Genomic DNA, 16812 nt, shown 5'->3' on the forward strand with positions numbered 1-16812 from the left:
CTGGCTTCTTCTTCTTCTTCTTTTTTCTTCTTCTTTTAAGCGAATGAAGTGTTTCTAAAAACAAGTACAGGATATGCGTGACGATGTTTGGAAAGGGTGTGTGTGTGATGAGATAGTGATGTAGAGTTATGTCAATTTGCAACATGGTTTACCACATTGCAATATATCACGGTACTTCACCAATGACAGATCAATGCAAAGGAGCAGGACATAGACGTATGGCATGAATTCATACCACTCATACTCAGATTTAACCCATTACAACTTTAAAAAAACAGACAAAGGCAAAGAAAAGAGGTATCCAATATCCACACAATACTCCAGCAGGCCCCAGAAAACAAGAATCAGAAGAAGATGTCACAGTTTAGTAACTTTACACATGGCTGCATGTCCTTCTCCTTCTTCTCGAGTTCCGTTCATCTTTCGTTTCTCTCTCACTCTACTTTCCAACGTGCTAAAAACCATCGGGGAGCTGTAACTGAAACCCAGCGTCATCATCATCTTCCTCTTCAGCGAGGGCAATGTTCCCATGCAACTGATTGCTAAAGTTCTTGGTCCAGGCGTCGTCGTCTTCATCGTCAGAACGCGCAAGGAGCAATAACTCCATTTCGCGCTCAAAGTCTTCGGCGGTACGACGAGGCTGGTCGTCCTCTGCGGAAGAAACGAGCGTAGCGTTGGTAGAGGTGGAGCTGCAGCGAGAAATGGGACCTCGGGAGCGGCCAGTGGAAGCACTGGTGCTTGCGCTGCGTACATGACTGGTCGTGACGGGGCGGGCCATGGCGGAAAAGGGCGCAGGCTTGGTGACGTTGGAGAGAGGCTTGCGCGCTGCTGCTGGAGCAGTACGTCCAGCACGACCCTGAGCATAGCCAATTGTGTTCTTGGACACTACTGAAGCTGAGACCTGGCGAGAGGATGCCATCTCTGTAGGCGTCTTTGCTCCCTTTCTGCCAAAAACCGGTCCAGTAGGTACGCGCGATTTGACGGCCACGGTAGGAGCAGCATAGCTGGGCTTCGAGGTTGGGAGAAGAGCGGCTGCTGCAGATCGGGCGCGTATAGTCGATGGTCCAGTTGGAGCCTTTCTAAGCGCAGAAACGGACGTCACTGCTTTGGGCGCTGCCTCTTTCTTCGGTTCCTTGATGCCGTAGTATTCCCTCATCTCAGCGTCGTCCTTGGCCATTTGGGACGCAAAGATCTTCTCGAAATGCTCGTCGCGCTGCTTGCGGCCCTTTTGAAGTTCCTCCTCAAACTTGCGCTGCTCGCGCGTGCGTCCGTCACCTTCAATTGGGTTGTGGTAGGCCTGCCAGATGCCGCGCACCATGTCCTGCTCGCTGATCTTAGGAATAGTCCAGTTCCTGGGGAGGTACTCGTCCATGTCATCCTCGAGCGGAATCTCCTTAGGAGGCATGTACTCGACTTCGGGCACATCATCTTCAGACTCGTGGGCGACTTCGGGTTGGTGGACCTTGACTTTTGGACGACGAAGACGCGGGCTGAGCTTCTGCGTCTTTGCAGAAAGAGGCGCTGGCGTCGCAAAGGCTCTGGATTTGGCATTGGTCGTTTTCATGCCCAACGGTGCACGCGTGCGGGGTCCTGTATGTGTTAGTTTTGGTGAATGTATTGCGCGGCTATTCCGTCATACCGGCTGGAGTAACAAAGGCATTTTGGTCAACTTTTCCACCCTTGCCGCCTGTAAATAGTTCGGCTCCTTTGCCTTGAGTCTGCAGAATCGATTTCGCGCCTTTGGTCACGGCATTTTCGTCGTTGAGCGGGATCTTGAAGGGCGTCTTGGGGGCTTTGTTTCCTGGTGTTTTGGCGTTGAATCCCTTGATGCCCGCGTTTAGCGACTTTGAGCCGCCGGCGGCGTGCAAATGGCGGACGGCATTTTCCTGGTCGTTTGCTGCGAGAGTTGCCATGGCGGTGGTTACATTGAGCGAGTCGTGTGGGGGGCGGCGGGCGGCGAGCGGGGGTTGGCGGAGGTAGATAGTGTCGGGGCGGGTGCTTGTGTGTTTACTGGCGGTTGCTGGGGCGGCGGCGACCAAAGAGGGTCTGGGCTGGGACAAAAGGGTCCGGGCGGAGGTAGTCCCTTTCGGCAGCGCTTGCCCGCATTGTCAGCTTGCACACCCCAACTGCAAGGCACATTTCTCAGACATCCACGACAACACACCTGCTCCGCTTCATTCCACTATATAAGCTGCTGACCTCTCCACCGTCTCCGCAGCACCACACCACGCAAACACTCCTTCTTCCCATTCACACTCTACACACCGCCCGCCACCATGGATCAGATCAAGAAGGTGAGTCGACGCATACCCCGCCAATGCCCCTTCCCACCATGCCCAACCCTACCTCTGGCAGACGCCACATTCCACGCCTGTCACGCCTCAAATGGGAAACATACGCTAATATGGCCTTTTTGCACAGCGCATGGAAGCTCTCCGCGTCGAGGCGGATGAGAGCAGCGCCCGCGCTGAGGAGCTCAAGGCCAGGGTCAAGCAGCTCGAGGCCGAGACGACACAGAAGGAGCAGGAGATCACCTCGCTGACGCACAAGAACTCTGTGCTCGAGAGCGAGGTTGAGAAGCTTGAGGGGCAAGTCAAGATCCACAAGGACGAAGCTGGTGCAGGCGCTCAAGCCGGCACTCAAGCCGAGAGCCTCCAGCGCAAGATTCAAGTTCTCGAGGAAGAAGCTGAGGAGTCGGACAGGACGATCCGCGAGCTCAATGAGAAGTACGATTGCTCTCTTTTCCTTGCCTTCCGATGGATGGCCCTCTGCCATTACCACTGCTGCCACCATCACTACCCACCCCCCTGATCTGCGTGTACTGACTCGCTACCCCTCTTAGGCTCCGCCAAACCGACGTCAAGTCCGGCCACTACGAACGCAAAGTCCAGGCTCTCGAGCAATCCCGCGACCAGTGGGAATCCAAGTATGAGGAGATGGCCAAGAAGTACGCCGACACCAAGAAGGAGCTCGACGACTTTGTCAAGGAGATTGGTAACATCTAAGCTGGTTTTTTCTTGTTGTTGCGCCCTTGCGACTGTATTCAAATAGGAAACAAGGTGCTTTAGCTTACTGTGGGACCGTCGAGATAGAGGCAGATTTCACACAGACACACACATGACATTCGCGTACAAAACCCCTACTACACTACTACTATACAACTGTTTCTTTTTCTGCGGCTGCTTGCTGGGCGGGTCTGTTCGCCTTTTGTAATCCCTGAGCAAATACAATGTTGGTGGATCCCACCAGACACACGTAATACCCCCTTTAGAATCTCACAGTGCGTTGGCCGCCGTGCATGATGTGAGATGTGTACTTACTGATGGGGGGTTCTAATGAACCCCCTGGATAATATGAGCCGCGGACATGACGGGATGGAAATTGTGTCAGATGTTTATGCTTTATTGAGCAAACTGAACAAAAGTTATGAAAGGGGGGTAAGGGGGGGTATCATTTTTTGTGTATTCCTGCACAAAAGCTCTCGAAAAGCTCTACCCCACCAGCGTAAACGCTCACAAGACAATGCAGATGCAGATGCAGATGCAGAGATAGAGGGACAGAGAAAGAGAGAAATATCACGCCGCGCGTCTACTACTTTTTGTTCGTCCTCGCCTCCTTTTGCTTCCTCTTCTTCATGCCCTGCTTGATGCGCTCCGCCTTTCTCTCCGTCTTCGTCTCGTACCTGAACTTTTTCTTCTTCTTCTTGGGCTTATCGCTATTCTTTGGCCACGCTTTTGTCCACACCTTCTTCTTGCCTCCATTTGCCGCAGCCGCCTCTGCGTCTGCAGCTTCCTGTGCTTTCTTCTTGGCCTCCTCATCGTGCTCGTCGTCTTCGCCTGGCCGCGAGAAGCCAGACTTGGATATGTTTACGGATTCCATGGTGACGGTTGTGTATTTGTCTTCGTCGATGTACTCGTCTTCTTGGTTGATGGGTTCTGGTTCTTGGAACCCTGTGAATTCTTCATCTTCGGCGCCGTCTTTGGTCTCGTCATCGTCGCCGTCTGAGTCCGAGTCGGCGGAGCTGAGGTCGCCGTTTGCTTGCTTGACTAGCCGGTTTACTTCTTCGACGTGTTTTTCTAGGTCGGCTTTGCGCTCGGCTCGGAGCTATCGTACCATGTGTCAGTTGCTTGTTACATTGTATATGCTGAGGATGCTGGGTGCTACAAGTAGCTGCTCTTGCGCTTTCCCAAACCACCAAAAAAAGTCGAACACGTACTTCTCGCCTAAGCCTCAATTTCTCCTCCTTTTCGCGCTTCGCATTTTCCTCCTGGGCGTGTTTCTTTCGCTCGAGCTTGCGCTTGTGGAACCCGGTCAGGTACTCTTCGCGCGCCGCAAAGTCGAATTCAATTGTTTCGGGCGCGGTGACGGCGAGCTTGCGTTTCTTGTTGGGCGGGCCCATGATTGCGTCGAGGGGTACCAGAAATTAGCAGGACTTTGTGGAGACCAGGTTGCAGGACGTGTGGTGCTGGGATGGTGCTGTCGCGCTGGTATTGCGACAGGCGGAAAAGTGGTTGCGGAGTTTGCCAAAATTACCTGCATGGCAGGGATCTGGTAGTACTAGGCATTAGGTAGTCTGGGTGGAGCCGAGGCTGGTCCCTACCCTACCTTGATTTAGACCAAGACATCACTATTACCACCATCACGGTCGTGACAGGCTGGATAAAATTATTGTGATTAGATTATCTACATCAGTAGTCATGACTTTCGTTTCTCATTGATTGTGAGTATTGCGCTCAACGCAAAATAATAAGTCGAAGCTAGAAAGACATCAATCATGAACATAGAAGCTACAACGCCAGCCAGCCTGACTAGACACACCAGAAGACGTTGGCACCGTCCATACATAGCATGTAGTCAGCTGGCCATACCCCCTCGTTCTATGCATCGCTTTTTTCATCTTCTGAGTCATGGATACCAAGTATCTTCCTCCTCCATGAAAGTGATTCGAGATGTTTCTTCGCCCGATGCGTGAGACATAATGTCGGATCAACACTCTGAAGGCCAGGCTCGCCAAACATAGCAAGAACCATCAAGCCTAGAAACGAGTGGTACATGTCCGGCGGGTCTCCGGTAACCTTACCAAAGCCTCCGACAGCATGCTGTGTCTTGTCCAGCAACCACTTCCTGATGGGCTGCGAATCCACGATGTCGAGGTGACCAAGCAGCTGCAAAGGTGTGCATGTCCAGTAGGCATAGCATGTATCGGCGATCTTGTTGCATCTTCCATTGACACCAACCCATTTCAGGTCGAAGTGAACGTTGGGTCTCGCTTTGGAGTCCTCGGTAGCCTGCGTAGCTGGATAGGAGCCCAGCTTTACAAAACTGTGTGCGTCGTGACAAGTCTCTGGGGAATCGGTCTCGTCTTCCATAGTGTCTATGCCGTCCTCCTCGTCCAGGGTCAGAGTTTGTCGAGACACAAGCCAATGTAGAGTATTTTGAACATTGGATACTCCGCGGATAATGCCATCGGGCTTTTGCGAGGACGACAATGGTAAACGGTTCAGAAAGGCAAGTGCAGCAATAGCGCAGCAGGTGAATCCAGCATGTGCTTCATGATAGGGTGCTTCGGAAATGCCTCCGTCGTAGCATTCCGATGCGCGGACGCATGTAACAAAGGCGTCAACATCGATGTCTGGGATGCCTTCGCATGGCCCTTCAAGATCGCCGCGTAGCATCCATCGAATGGCCGTGGCCATGTATCCAAATCTTGAGTCGTTGCCACCATGCACATAGCCACCCTCGCCGAGCGTCTCACCAAAACTGCCCTCTGGTCTTTGCATCTGGACCAACCACGCCAAGATTTCTTTCCTCTTGACCTTTTCCAGATCGTCGCCGAGAACAATCAACGTCAGGAGTGCAAAGAAGGTTCCCGGGATATGAGCAGGGTCCCAGATTTTGTTGTCGTCGTTTCTGAGCTTGCCGTAGTTGGACCCTGGCCATGGGCGGAAGCCGCCCTCTGGCAATTGACAGCCATAGACCCAATCGATGTGCCCTTGACGCTCCTCGGGGGACAGGGCAGCATCTAGATCGCCCAGAATGTCGAGGGCAGAGACGGTGAAGAGGGCGAGCAGCATGCGGTTGGAGTCATTGCTGGTGTAGAAATGGGGCAGCAGCGTCTTGAGGTTTCTGCGCCAGTATTTGATGTGGCGGGCATAGTTGAATTGTGTACTGTCGGGGCCAGAAGGAGCCATGATGGAGACGTACTGGGTTGAACCCGGCGTCTTTTTACCGAGCGAGGTGCTGGTGCCCCTGTGCAGCCTGCGAATCTGATGGCTGCGGGGCTGTGGTTGCAAGCCAAGGCGGATGCGTGTGTGGGTGTGTGTATTTCTGCAAGGCTGGGAAGGATCAAGAGGGCAAGTGCAACACCAAACTCGGCCGGTAGCGTGCACACTCTCACACTCTTTCACACACACACGCCGGTTGGAGCATACACAGACCACCCGGGACTAATTAGTTGACTGTCGAGTAGGCGCTGGATGCAGACTGGACTAGTAATAAGTAGTACTGGTGTGGTTGTTGTTGTTGTTGGTGTGGTAGTGGCGTTGGGGCTGATGGGGGGTGTGGATGGTGCTAGCGAGTACGTAGTACTGTATGTACGCAGCCATGTATGTAGGCACGAGCACGTGCTTAGTGTACCATGTCCCCTCCCTACCAGTACTTGTTAGTAGGCACGGTAGGGCAGGGCAGTGCCAGTGCTGCATACGTAGTACGTACTGGGACGGTAGTCATCAACGGGCTGACCAGGCCCTAGCCGATGCAGGGGCAGCGTTAGGAGTCGGGCAACTGACGACGACTGTACGAGTATGTACGTATTTTTATCATTGGCCATGGCGACTAAAGGCCAAATGTCGGGCAAAAACCCTGGCTGGGCAGAGGCTGTTTGGCTGCTGGGCTGCCTGAGCCAGCCCTGTCACGAACAAAGGCTGCAGGGGTGGGATGCGACATCAGCTCTGCCACAGCGGCCGGCCTGCAAAAACCCCTCCTGAGGCGGCTGTGTGGTACCCTATTATCCTATGTAACTTCACTCAGCCTGGCTTCTGTCCTCGCCCATCACGCGCACTTTGCCCCTTCTAGTCGTCACTCTTTCTCTGCCTGGGCCCTCCGCCAGCAGAAACGCCGCCGAAACGTCTGAGGCCGCGCAACTTTCTGCCATACATCACCGGGTCCGCGCTTGCGTGTTCGTTCCCCAGGCCTATCTTCTCCACGCTCACTACGGCCGTTGACCGACCACCCACCAACAACCCAATATTTTCTTTTCTCTTACAACCCCTCCCTTAAGAGAAGCCACCAGTCGAGTCCTGCCTGCTTGCAAGCTGCCGCCATGAGTACCGGCTTCGCTGCGTCATTCTGGTCTAGCGACTATGCCGGAGGTATGCCCTGACGCCCGCTCCCAACACCGCCCCGCCTGTGCTGACCTTGCAGGCTTGGGTGTTCTCTTTGGAAAGCTCCAGCAGGGAGTTCAGGAGAACCAGCAGATTCTAACCGTTGCCCGCATGCGAGCCGATGCCGAAGAGGTCTATGGAAACTCGCTGGCCGCCATTACACCAGCCACTGAGCGCATAGCCGGAGGCTTCAGTAGAGATGAGGGCGCAAGTGTGCGAAAGGTGCGTATCACACAGCAGCTGCCTATGCCCGACTGCTGACCGTTGACCGCTAACCCCCACCAGGCCTATGAAGGCGTGCGCACCGAGATGGAGGCAGCTGCCGCAAATCACAAGAAGATTGCGTCCAACATCCGAGAGCTGGTTGTGAATCCCTTTGGCCGCTGGTGCGAGGCGCACGCGGCCCGTGTCCAGAACTCCCAAGACGACCTGCAATCGCGTATCAAGATCCACGACCGCCAGGCCGATGCCGTCCGCAAGTTCCGCTCACAATACTACAACAAATGCCGTCTAGTCGAGGATCTCGAGGAGGAGGACAAGCTCGCTTTCCAGGACCCCCAGAGTGAAGCTGCGCACAGCCCAAAGGTTAAGGTGCCTACTATTAAAATGTCTGAGCCCGAGGACGAGGAAGAGGAGCCCATCGATCTAGGCGATGAGACATACCAGCCCGACCAAGTCAAGAAGATCCTCACACATATGCTCGACAACATCAAGCTCGGCGAGGTCAAAGTTCCCATCCTGGGTACATACCAGAATTGCTCAACTGGTGCCGACATCACCGAGTACATCCAAAAGCACATGGGTGCTACTACCGTCAGCTATGCCGAGCGCATCGGCCAAGATATGGTCGCCCATGGCTTCCTGCGCCTGGTTGGTAATGTCGGCAACACGTTCGCCAACAGCTCTAGAATGAACTACCAGTGGAAAACCAAGGCTTTCCAGATTACCGGATTGCCCGAGAAGAAGCAACCCATGGCACGCTCGTCCACTACCATGTCGAACTCATCGGTCGATAGCATTACCGTGGATACTCCTGTCGGAACTGTGCAAGAGTACCTGCAGGGATGGAATCCGCTCAACAACCAATACCCGAATGAAACACCGGCAGAGAGATTGAGGCGAGAAGCTCGTGAAGCTGACGAGCGATACAAGGCGTCGGTGAAGAAACTCGACTCCTTGAGGTGTAATTTGGAGGAGGCAATGGTGGACCATCTCAAGTTCATGGAGCGCTGCGAGCTGGACAGACTCAAGGCTATCAAGGCGGTTATCCTGGACTTTTCTGGAGCCGTCAGCAACGTCATCCCTAGCTTGCAAAGCACAGTGGACAAGATGATGCTTTTCCAAGAAACGGTGCAGCCGCTGGGTGATTTGCGGTACATGCTCGAGAACTACAGGACAGGCCCATTTGTGCCAAAAGTGATGACATATGAGAACTACTATAACTCTGTGGATGGTACGGCGCTTTCGAGTTCCACTTTTTATGAGATACTGACAATCATGCAGAGCAAACCTTTGGTGTAGATTTGGAGGCTCGCGCGCGCTCGGACAAGAAGCGTGTGCCAATAATCATCACTACCATACTCACTTTCTTGGACAACCACTACCCTGATCTCGAGGGCGACGAAGCCCGTCGGGGGATCTGGCTAGTCGACGTACCTCTGTCCCAAACTCACACTCTCAGAGCCGAGATCAACACTGGCAAAAGATTCCCCGACGACCTGCTTGAGAAGTATGACGTGCCAATCGTTGCCAGCGTCCTCAAGCTCTACCTCCTGGAACTTCCTGGTATGCAATCCACGAGACAATTATAGGCTCTTTTACTGATTGCACTAGACTCATTGGTTTCTTCCCATGTTTACGAAATTGTCAAGACCATTTACAGCACTACTGCAACCGACGTCTCTGAAGAGACAAGGATCTCTGTCATCCAGTCAACTCTTGGCCAACTGCGTCTTGCCAATATTGCCACACTGGATGCTATTTGCACACACTTTACCCGTCTTATTGAGCTGACCTCGGCTGATGAGACGTACGTCACGGCACTAGCCAATACGCTCGCGCCATGCATCCTCAGGCCTAAGCAAGAGTCAAGTTTGACTATGAATGAACGATACAGTTACCGCCTGGTGCGTGATCTGTTTGCGCACAAGGATGCGATTTTCGGAGAGTTGAAGCGCGCCAGCACACTCACACACTCATCCTCTGGTGCTCAGCGCCCCCGTGCAATCTCTACAGATGAGAGTAACCGACGTGCAAACATGGAGGAGCGGCAACGTGCCATCGCTGCTCAGCGATCACCACGGGCAACCTCACCAGCGCCTGGCTCGCGAGTATCAGGATCTCATCGCCGAGACCGAAGTGCCACACGATTCCCAGTCAACACGTCATCACCTACTGATTCGCGAAAGGCCAATGGAAACCGTGGATCGCTTGAAGTACCCGGAAGTGATGATAGTTCTACCGGCGAAATAGCTCCTGCTACTACAAATGGTGCCTCTGAGGCTGCTCCTGTCGAGCACCCTGCGCCCTCAAGCACCAGGGTACCTTTTCCCCGGAAGACTGCTGGCAGCTTGACGAGAGGCAACAGGGACTCGACCGGCAGCACCAGAAGTGAAGACACGGCGCCTCGAGGCGTTACACTGGAGGACAAGCCCATGGACGACTAGTGGTAGTCATGTTCTTGTCTTCTGATGTGTACATACATATATAAAGGCAACACGAGAGTACCTCCCATTTCTATCGTCCGTCATGCCCAGCGGCACACTTGCAGACTCAGCAAAAGACATGCCTTCGGGCACTGCATGAATACGTGGCCGATAATTTCAGGGCAGGTTGTATGACGGACCTACTGACGGCAATCTCCAAAGATTTCACACGTGCGTGAGGAGAGGATAGGCAGGCTTGTCGAGGTATCTAGGTGGTTCATGTATAATTTGAGATAGCAAGTGGGTGGAACATGTAGTGCTTTGTACGCGGGATGCGGCACGATTGTCACGAGTCTATACGGCCACGGGAAATATGATTGTACTTACTTTCCGCTTTGGCTGTTAAGCATGGTGGTGGTGGTGGCTTGTACCTGGGGCTAGCCTGCAGCCTGCACGCTAGCACACCGTTGTTACTTAGACGAGCCTAGACCTCGTCATCGTATGTACTCACATGTCCCGTTCCAAGGCGGAGCAGCATGAAAGCGACATGGGGGGTCAGCTGTGGCTGGGCATCGGCTGCCCAACATCTGGGGCGCATACTTATCCAATCTTCCTGTTGATACCCTCAAGCTCTGCTGTCCTTTTTCCGCTTCTCCATCTGCCTCGTTTGCGCGTGCTTGGGTTGTGTTGTGCTCCGTCCGCGTCTTCGATCGGGCAACCCCACGCTGATCGGCCCCCACGAATCACATTGCGATCGCAATCGAAGCTCCCTACTTTTCGACTCTCGTCGCTGCCAGCGGAGTGCATAGCGAAGAGCGAGAAAGGCGCCATGTGTCTTGTCAAAGTTAAGCAGGAAGAGGACCACATAGTCCCTTACCGCGTGGTGCAGCGTGCCCGCTCTCCGCCCCGTCGCCGTGTATCGCGACATTCGCGCGACATTGAACGCCGCTACTCGCGCAGTGAGGTTGTTCGCGACTCACCTCCACGGCCTTCGTCATCCTATATTGCTGTGCCATCGCCAAAACCTCTTCAGATCCCCGCGCCGCAGCCGGTGCCTGTGTTCGTCCAGCCTTCTCCGCCTCCACCACCACCACCGGCGCCTATGCCTGCTCCACCACCGCCGCCAAGCCATATCTCGTCTCATCATACTTCCCATCACGGTGGCGCGCACTACGTCGAGGTCTCTCCGCGATCTAGCATCACCTCCCATACGTCTAGTCTTGATGACCGTAGTGAATATGTGTACCGTGAGCGCGAGGTCCGGCGTGAACGCCAACGAGCTTACAGCCCTGACAACCCACGCTACGAGCACTACCGATATGTGGAGCCTGCATCGAGCGAGAGCGATCATTACGAGAGATATCAGACGCGAGACCGGAGCAGACAGCGTAGTCGCAGCCGTGCTGGCTACGACGATTCGAGGGGAGGCTATAGAGAAACCACCAACATGAGGGTGTCAATCGGAGAAAATGACGGAAGGCGGAGGAGGGACTACGGTCGGTAATCATTGGTACCTTGTCAGGGCCTTCTACCATGCTACCGTGAGGGAGAAGTACCCTGTTTGCAAGGCGCGTCTGGCTGATTCAATCGCACTCATGTTAATGATGTTGAAAAATAATTGTTTGGCAGATACTGTGAATCTGCACATAGTACGTAGTGGCCTTGTTACGATTTAATGACATGCTCCGGTTTGTTCCAAAGCTTTTAGTGGCTGTGAGTGAGGTCATTGCTGAGGCGGTTCCTGGATGACGGCGGTGGCCCAACGCACGTCCGGACGCCGCCCTTTCAGAGAGCCAAAGTATTGGGTGCAGACAAAGTCCTAGCCACAGGAAACCCGCTTTCGGTTGCCGGTGCAAGCGATGGCCAGGGAAGCCTTGGGCACCAGCGGAGCGGTTTCGCATGTGCATATGAGTCCAGGGTTGCGATCAGCATTGAGACCAAGATTGTTCCCAGAGCTGAAAACAATCCTCCAAGTACACGTGCTTACTTGCCACGACCGACATACTTTGCGCGCAAGCACTCTTCACCGCTGCACGTAAGTAGAGCAAGTGGGACATGCCCGAAGCGCCCGTCGAGCCGCTCGTCGCACCCCCCTACCACCAACAATGTCTATCCGCGTCCTGATCAAAGACTACCCGCACCGCGCAATCGCACTTGCTACCTCAACCCACGCCCTCGTCCTCCGACACAGCGCCTCCACCACCGAGCACAATGGGAATCCAAATGCTTCGTCAACGTCGCTGGGAAGTAATGGCGCTGGCGTCGCGCGCTGCATGGTCGAGTTCACACGGTTGGAGGAAATCGACCTGGAGGACTACAGGGCTATAAACTCAGTCAACGTACATGGTACCCTGGGGCTGATTACCGTGGACAACAATGTCTTCTTGATTGTAGTCAACGGCGCAAGCAAAGTTGCGACCGTACGGCCGGGCGAGACCGTGCAACGAATACATTCTGTCGGCTTCTACTGCCTGACCAGCACCAGCTATGACATGCTGCTTGACAATGAAGTCAACCCCTACCCTACCGATACAATAGACGATGAGGGATATGAAATGGGGTTTGGGGGCAGGAAAGAACAGAGCCCGACGGAGCACCCGTGTCTGGCGCTCAAGAAGATTCTCAGCAGCGGAACCTTCTATTACAGCTCAGACTTTGACCTTACCAGGCGGCTGCAAGATCGTACTACGGACGCCACCACCGTCTCTATCGACAGCCTGGATGCCGGATTTCTGTGGAATTCATACATGATACAGCCACTGGTAGACTTCAGGAGTAGGCTCGCATCGAGGGACAAAGAGGCGCTGGACGCATCGGGAATCCTGACATCAGCGATTCGCGGTTTCGCGCTGACGATTACAATTCCCAAGGCCTCAGCACCCATCAGGGTCCAGGACTCGGGTATGCCTTCTTCCATGACCCTTATTTCTAGACTATCATGCAAAAGGGCTGGTACCAGGTTCAACTCACGAGGCATCGACGACGACGGAAACGTCGCGAACTTTGTTGAGACTGAAACCATCCATTGGGCTCCATCAGGAGCTTGCTTCTCGTACGTACAAGTGCGAGGAAGTGTGCCTATCTTTTGGGAGCAACAAGCTGGCCTTTTGCCCAATCAACAGAAGATCACCATCACGCGATCTCCAGAAGCCACCCAGCCGGCTTTTGATAAGCACTTTGAAAACCTAGAGCTGAGCTATGGCACGATACACGTAGTCAATTTGCTGAGCAATGAAAAGCAGAATGAGCTAGAGTTGTCATATAGATATCGTGGTCATATCCGCAACAGCCCGCTGAACCATGGGCATGATCCCGCTCAACATGAACACGATCTCATCAAGCTTACCGAATACGATTTCCATGCCGAGACACGTGGTCCAGGTGGGTACGAGATGGCCAGCATGATCGCCAGATGGATCCAAGATTCTGCAGAAGGCTTTGGATACTACCTTTCTGAAGAGGTAGAAGAGCAAACGAGACACAACGGGCAAGACTATCTTGTTCGGCGGACCATGACCATATTGCAGCAAGAGGGAATTTTTAGAACGAACTGTCTAGATTGTCTCGATCGCACAAATCTTGTCCAAACCATCATCAGCAAGATGGCGCTTGAATTGTTCTTGAGCCATAAAGGCCTCAGAGCCAGTCAAGACTTCTGGGCCAGACATTCGAGCATGTGGGCAGACAACGGCGATGCTCTATCCAAGATTTATGCCGGCACCGGCGCTTTGAAGTCTTCTTTTACGCGATCTGGAAAGATGTCGCTTGCCGGTGCTCTTGCAGATGCTCGGAAAAGCGCCACGCGAATGTACATCAATAACTTTGCTGATAAGGGGCGGCAAAACACAATCGACATGCTGCTCGGACGACTCATTGGCCAAGTGCCAGTGCATCTTTACGACCCAATAAACGACTTTGTTGTCACTGAGCTTGCAAGGCGGTCCGTAGAGTACTCAGAAACCGAGATGATCAACATACTTGTCGGGACATTCAACCTAAACGGAAAGACGGATGGTATCAGAAGTGATCTGTCGCCATGGCTGTGTCCTGATGTTGATTCTTCGCAGCAGTGCCCTGAGATAGTAGCTGTGGGATTCCAAGAAATAGTTGAGTTGAGCCCGCAGCAGATTATGTCGACAGATCCAGATCGACGAGAGGCTTGGGAAGAGGCCGTAAGGGCGTGTCTGAACAGAAACGCTGAGAGACACGGCAAGGATGAATATGTCATGCTCAGGGGCGGGCAGCTAGTCGGGGCAAGCCTGTCAGTTTTTGTCCGGTCAGACTGTCTAAAGCACATCAAGAATGTTGAGGGTGCTTTGAAGAAGGTAGACACAGATATTCCATTTGTGGTATTAGAATACTAACCAACTTGTTAGACCGGTATGTCTGGAATGGCTGGCAACAAAGGCGCTGTGGCAATCCGCTTCGAATACGCCAATACCTCAATCTGCCTCGTCACTGCACATCTTGCAGCTGGTTTTGCCAACTACGAAGAGCGCAACCGCGACTACAAGACAATCAGCCACGGATTGCGATTTCAGAGAAACAGATCAATCGACGACCATGATACCGTGATATGGCTTGGTGACTTCAACTACCGGATAGGTCTGAGTAATGAGAAGGTGAAGAAATTGTGTCATGTCGGCGACCTTGAGACGTTATATGAGAACGACCAGGTAGGTTGTTTAGCTTTCACATTAATTATCGCTGCTGACACGCCCTAGCTCAACTTGCAGATGGTCGCAGGTTTAACCTTCCCTTACTATTCGGAAGCGCGCATTACCTTCCCACCCACGTACAAGTACGATCTTAATAGTGATCAGTATGATACGTCAGAGAAGGCACGCATACCTGCATGGTGCGACCGTGTTCTTCGCAAAGGCGACAATATTCGACAGATACACTACAACGACGCGCCCCTTCGATTTTCTGATCATCGACCAGTCTATGCGACGTTCCAAGTTTTGGTGCAAAGAGTTGACGAAAAGAAGAAAGAGAGCCTGAAAGCGGCTCTGTATAGACAGCGAAGGGAGTTTGTTGGCGACACCAGGGCAGCTGACCATCTAGGGGAAGATGAAACAGACGATGAAGATTTGCTTGGATACGACAGTATAGAGCCAGGGCTACCACCGGCAAGTTCCGATCGGAGGAAATGGTGGCTTGACAATGGTACTTTTGCCCTCTTCTCTGCTGTAGCATGGATGCTCATTTTCCAAAGGTCTCCCAGCAAAAGCGCGCGTCCAGCCGCCATCTAGCGATCTTTTGCCCAATCCGAACAGACCCAGCAACCCTTTCACCCCCAGCCCAGAACCAGATTGGGTGGATATCAAGCAATTGCAGAACAGTCGTAGCAGACCAGAGCCACCACCAGCACGCGGCTCGCAAAGGGCACGCACAGTTGACTTCAACGATCCGATATCGTCGACAAACTCAGCAGCAACGCAGAAGCCAACGGCACGCAAGATGATTGCACCGCTGTATCCGGGCCATGCACAGCAGATCCTTGGCCCAGAAGGCTCGCGAAACGGGTTGAATGATCTTCGACGGTCCGGCTCAGGAGCTTCAACACACTCTTTACCCACTCTACCCTACCGGGCCTCAAACATGCCGCTCCAAAGCCAACCTTCCGGTAGCAGCAAACCACAGGTACTCCGTAAACCCGCTCCGCCAATTCCGAACAAGAAACCGGCTCTTCTTACCAAATCATCTTCTACACGAACTTCACCGACCCCGCCGCTTCAAAGATACCGTGATGATCCGCCAACGGAGGAATTGAGGACGTATCCTCCACCACCAGTGAAGCGATCAATGGCACCTCCTCCTAACCTTGCACGGAAACCGATACAAAACTTGATTGACGACGATGATCATAAGCCGGCTCTGCCTCCGCGGACAAACACTAACGGAGGTGGACGAACTGGTATGGGTGGGAGGAGCTTGATGGACGATGAGCCCGAGGACATGCAGAATATGAGGGATTGGGAGGTGCTCAGACCTGTGCGATGAAGATAGCTAGAGTAGTGAGGGATGTGTGGCCGGGGTTGGTTTCACAGCAGGGAGGATGGTGCTCCGAGTGCTACCAGCCGTCTACATGTTTCTGGTAGGATACAAATGAATGAATGAAGATGGAGCACGCATACATACTACATATTACGCAGGAGTTCCATATTTGGCCATGTCGCGGGAGGCTTGAGAGTATCGGCCCGCAGCAGGGGTGCATGAAGTAGTTCGCGGCCCGCTTTGCGATGGTGATCTCGAGGGCATAGTGGCTGCCACCAGCCACAGACATGGCAAGCGATGCAGCGAGCGTGATTGGCAGAGGGCGGGTGGTAGCGTGTGCCACTCAGGTACAGAAAGCAGGTCGCATGCGCCCGCCAAGTGTGACCAGCGGTCTCCAATCCGGCCGCAGCGCGTAAATGTTCGTCGCATCCAATCACATGGGCGGGCGCCTCCTACGGCCAGGGTGGTGCTGTAGAGCAAGACCCGCCGCAGCCCAACTTGCGGGAAGGCTGTGTGTGGGCAACTGGCCTACGTAAGTCAGCAGCATCGCGTAGGCACAGGCAGGAAGGGGGGGCGTATCTTGTGCCATCCGCATCTCCTTTTCCTATAAAACTTGGCCGGCCCGGAAGACTGCGCATGCACGACTCCTGGACTGCTGGTGCCCCTCGCCCGCGTCGCAACGTCATATCGAGCCACCAGCCACCAGCCACAAGGCCTCGCGCCACTACCCCACCAGCAGCCCTCCGCCCACCCTCCCTCCGGCTCCTTGCGCACGTCGAGCTGTC

At 53.7% G+C, this 16812-nt stretch overlaps 7 protein-coding genes across 7 annotated transcripts; 4 read left to right on the forward strand and 3 right to left on the reverse strand.

Annotated features, from left to right (window-relative positions):
* Window positions 1–454: 454 nt before the first annotated feature.
* On the reverse strand, window positions 455–1913 carry COCMIDRAFT_27032 (uncharacterized protein; the record flags this gene model as incomplete). Its single annotated transcript, XM_007690592.1, has 2 exons — window positions 455–1590; window positions 1640–1913. 2 exons carry the CDS (start codon window positions 1911–1913, stop codon window positions 455–457), a joined length of 1410 nt encoding a protein of 469 aa, XP_007688782.1.
* A 363-nt stretch (window positions 1914–2276) lies between these two features.
* Window positions 2277–3005, forward strand: COCMIDRAFT_27033 (uncharacterized protein; the record flags this gene model as incomplete). The annotated part of the gene is made up of 3 exons (XM_007690593.1): window positions 2277–2294; window positions 2422–2726; window positions 2843–3005. 3 exons carry the CDS (start codon window positions 2277–2279, stop codon window positions 3003–3005), a joined length of 486 nt encoding a protein of 161 aa, XP_007688783.1.
* Window positions 3006–3591: 586 nt separating this feature from the next.
* On the reverse strand, window positions 3592–4399 carry COCMIDRAFT_97514 (uncharacterized protein; the record flags this gene model as incomplete). Its single annotated transcript, XM_007690619.1, has 2 exons — window positions 3592–4104; window positions 4217–4399. The coding sequence occupies 2 exons, from the start codon at window positions 4397–4399 to the stop codon at window positions 3592–3594; spliced, it is 696 nt and encodes a 231-aa protein (XP_007688809.1).
* A 478-nt stretch (window positions 4400–4877) lies between these two features.
* Window positions 4878–6191, reverse strand: COCMIDRAFT_37515 (uncharacterized protein; the record flags this gene model as incomplete). The annotated part of the gene is made up of 1 exon (XM_007690605.1): window positions 4878–6191. One exon carries the CDS (start codon window positions 6189–6191, stop codon window positions 4878–4880), a length of 1314 nt encoding a protein of 437 aa, XP_007688795.1.
* Window positions 6192–7321: 1130 nt separating this feature from the next.
* COCMIDRAFT_97574 (uncharacterized protein) lies at window positions 7322–10048 on the forward strand (the record flags this gene model as incomplete). The annotated part of the gene is made up of 5 exons (XM_007690620.1): window positions 7322–7370; window positions 7423–7604; window positions 7668–8835; window positions 8886–9167; window positions 9216–10048. The coding sequence occupies 5 exons, from the start codon at window positions 7322–7324 to the stop codon at window positions 10046–10048; spliced, it is 2514 nt and encodes an 837-aa protein (XP_007688810.1).
* Window positions 10049–10856: 808 nt separating this feature from the next.
* COCMIDRAFT_97568 (uncharacterized protein) lies at window positions 10857–11531 on the forward strand (the record flags this gene model as incomplete). The annotated part of the gene is made up of 1 exon (XM_007690621.1): window positions 10857–11531. The coding sequence occupies one exon, from the start codon at window positions 10857–10859 to the stop codon at window positions 11529–11531; it is 675 nt and encodes a 224-aa protein (XP_007688811.1).
* Window positions 11532–12132: 601 nt separating this feature from the next.
* Window positions 12133–16033, forward strand: COCMIDRAFT_27038 (uncharacterized protein; the record flags this gene model as incomplete). The annotated part of the gene is made up of 4 exons (XM_007690594.1): window positions 12133–14352; window positions 14404–14703; window positions 14752–15196; window positions 15246–16033. The coding sequence occupies 4 exons, from the start codon at window positions 12133–12135 to the stop codon at window positions 16031–16033; spliced, it is 3753 nt and encodes a 1250-aa protein (XP_007688784.1).
* Window positions 16034–16812: the final 779 nt, after the last annotated feature.

Source organism: Bipolaris oryzae (genome assembly GCF_000523455.1).
Source record: "Bipolaris oryzae ATCC 44560 unplaced genomic scaffold scaffold_81, whole genome shotgun sequence".
Taxonomy (NCBI): Eukaryota; Fungi; Ascomycota; class Dothideomycetes; order Pleosporales; family Pleosporaceae; genus Bipolaris; species Bipolaris oryzae.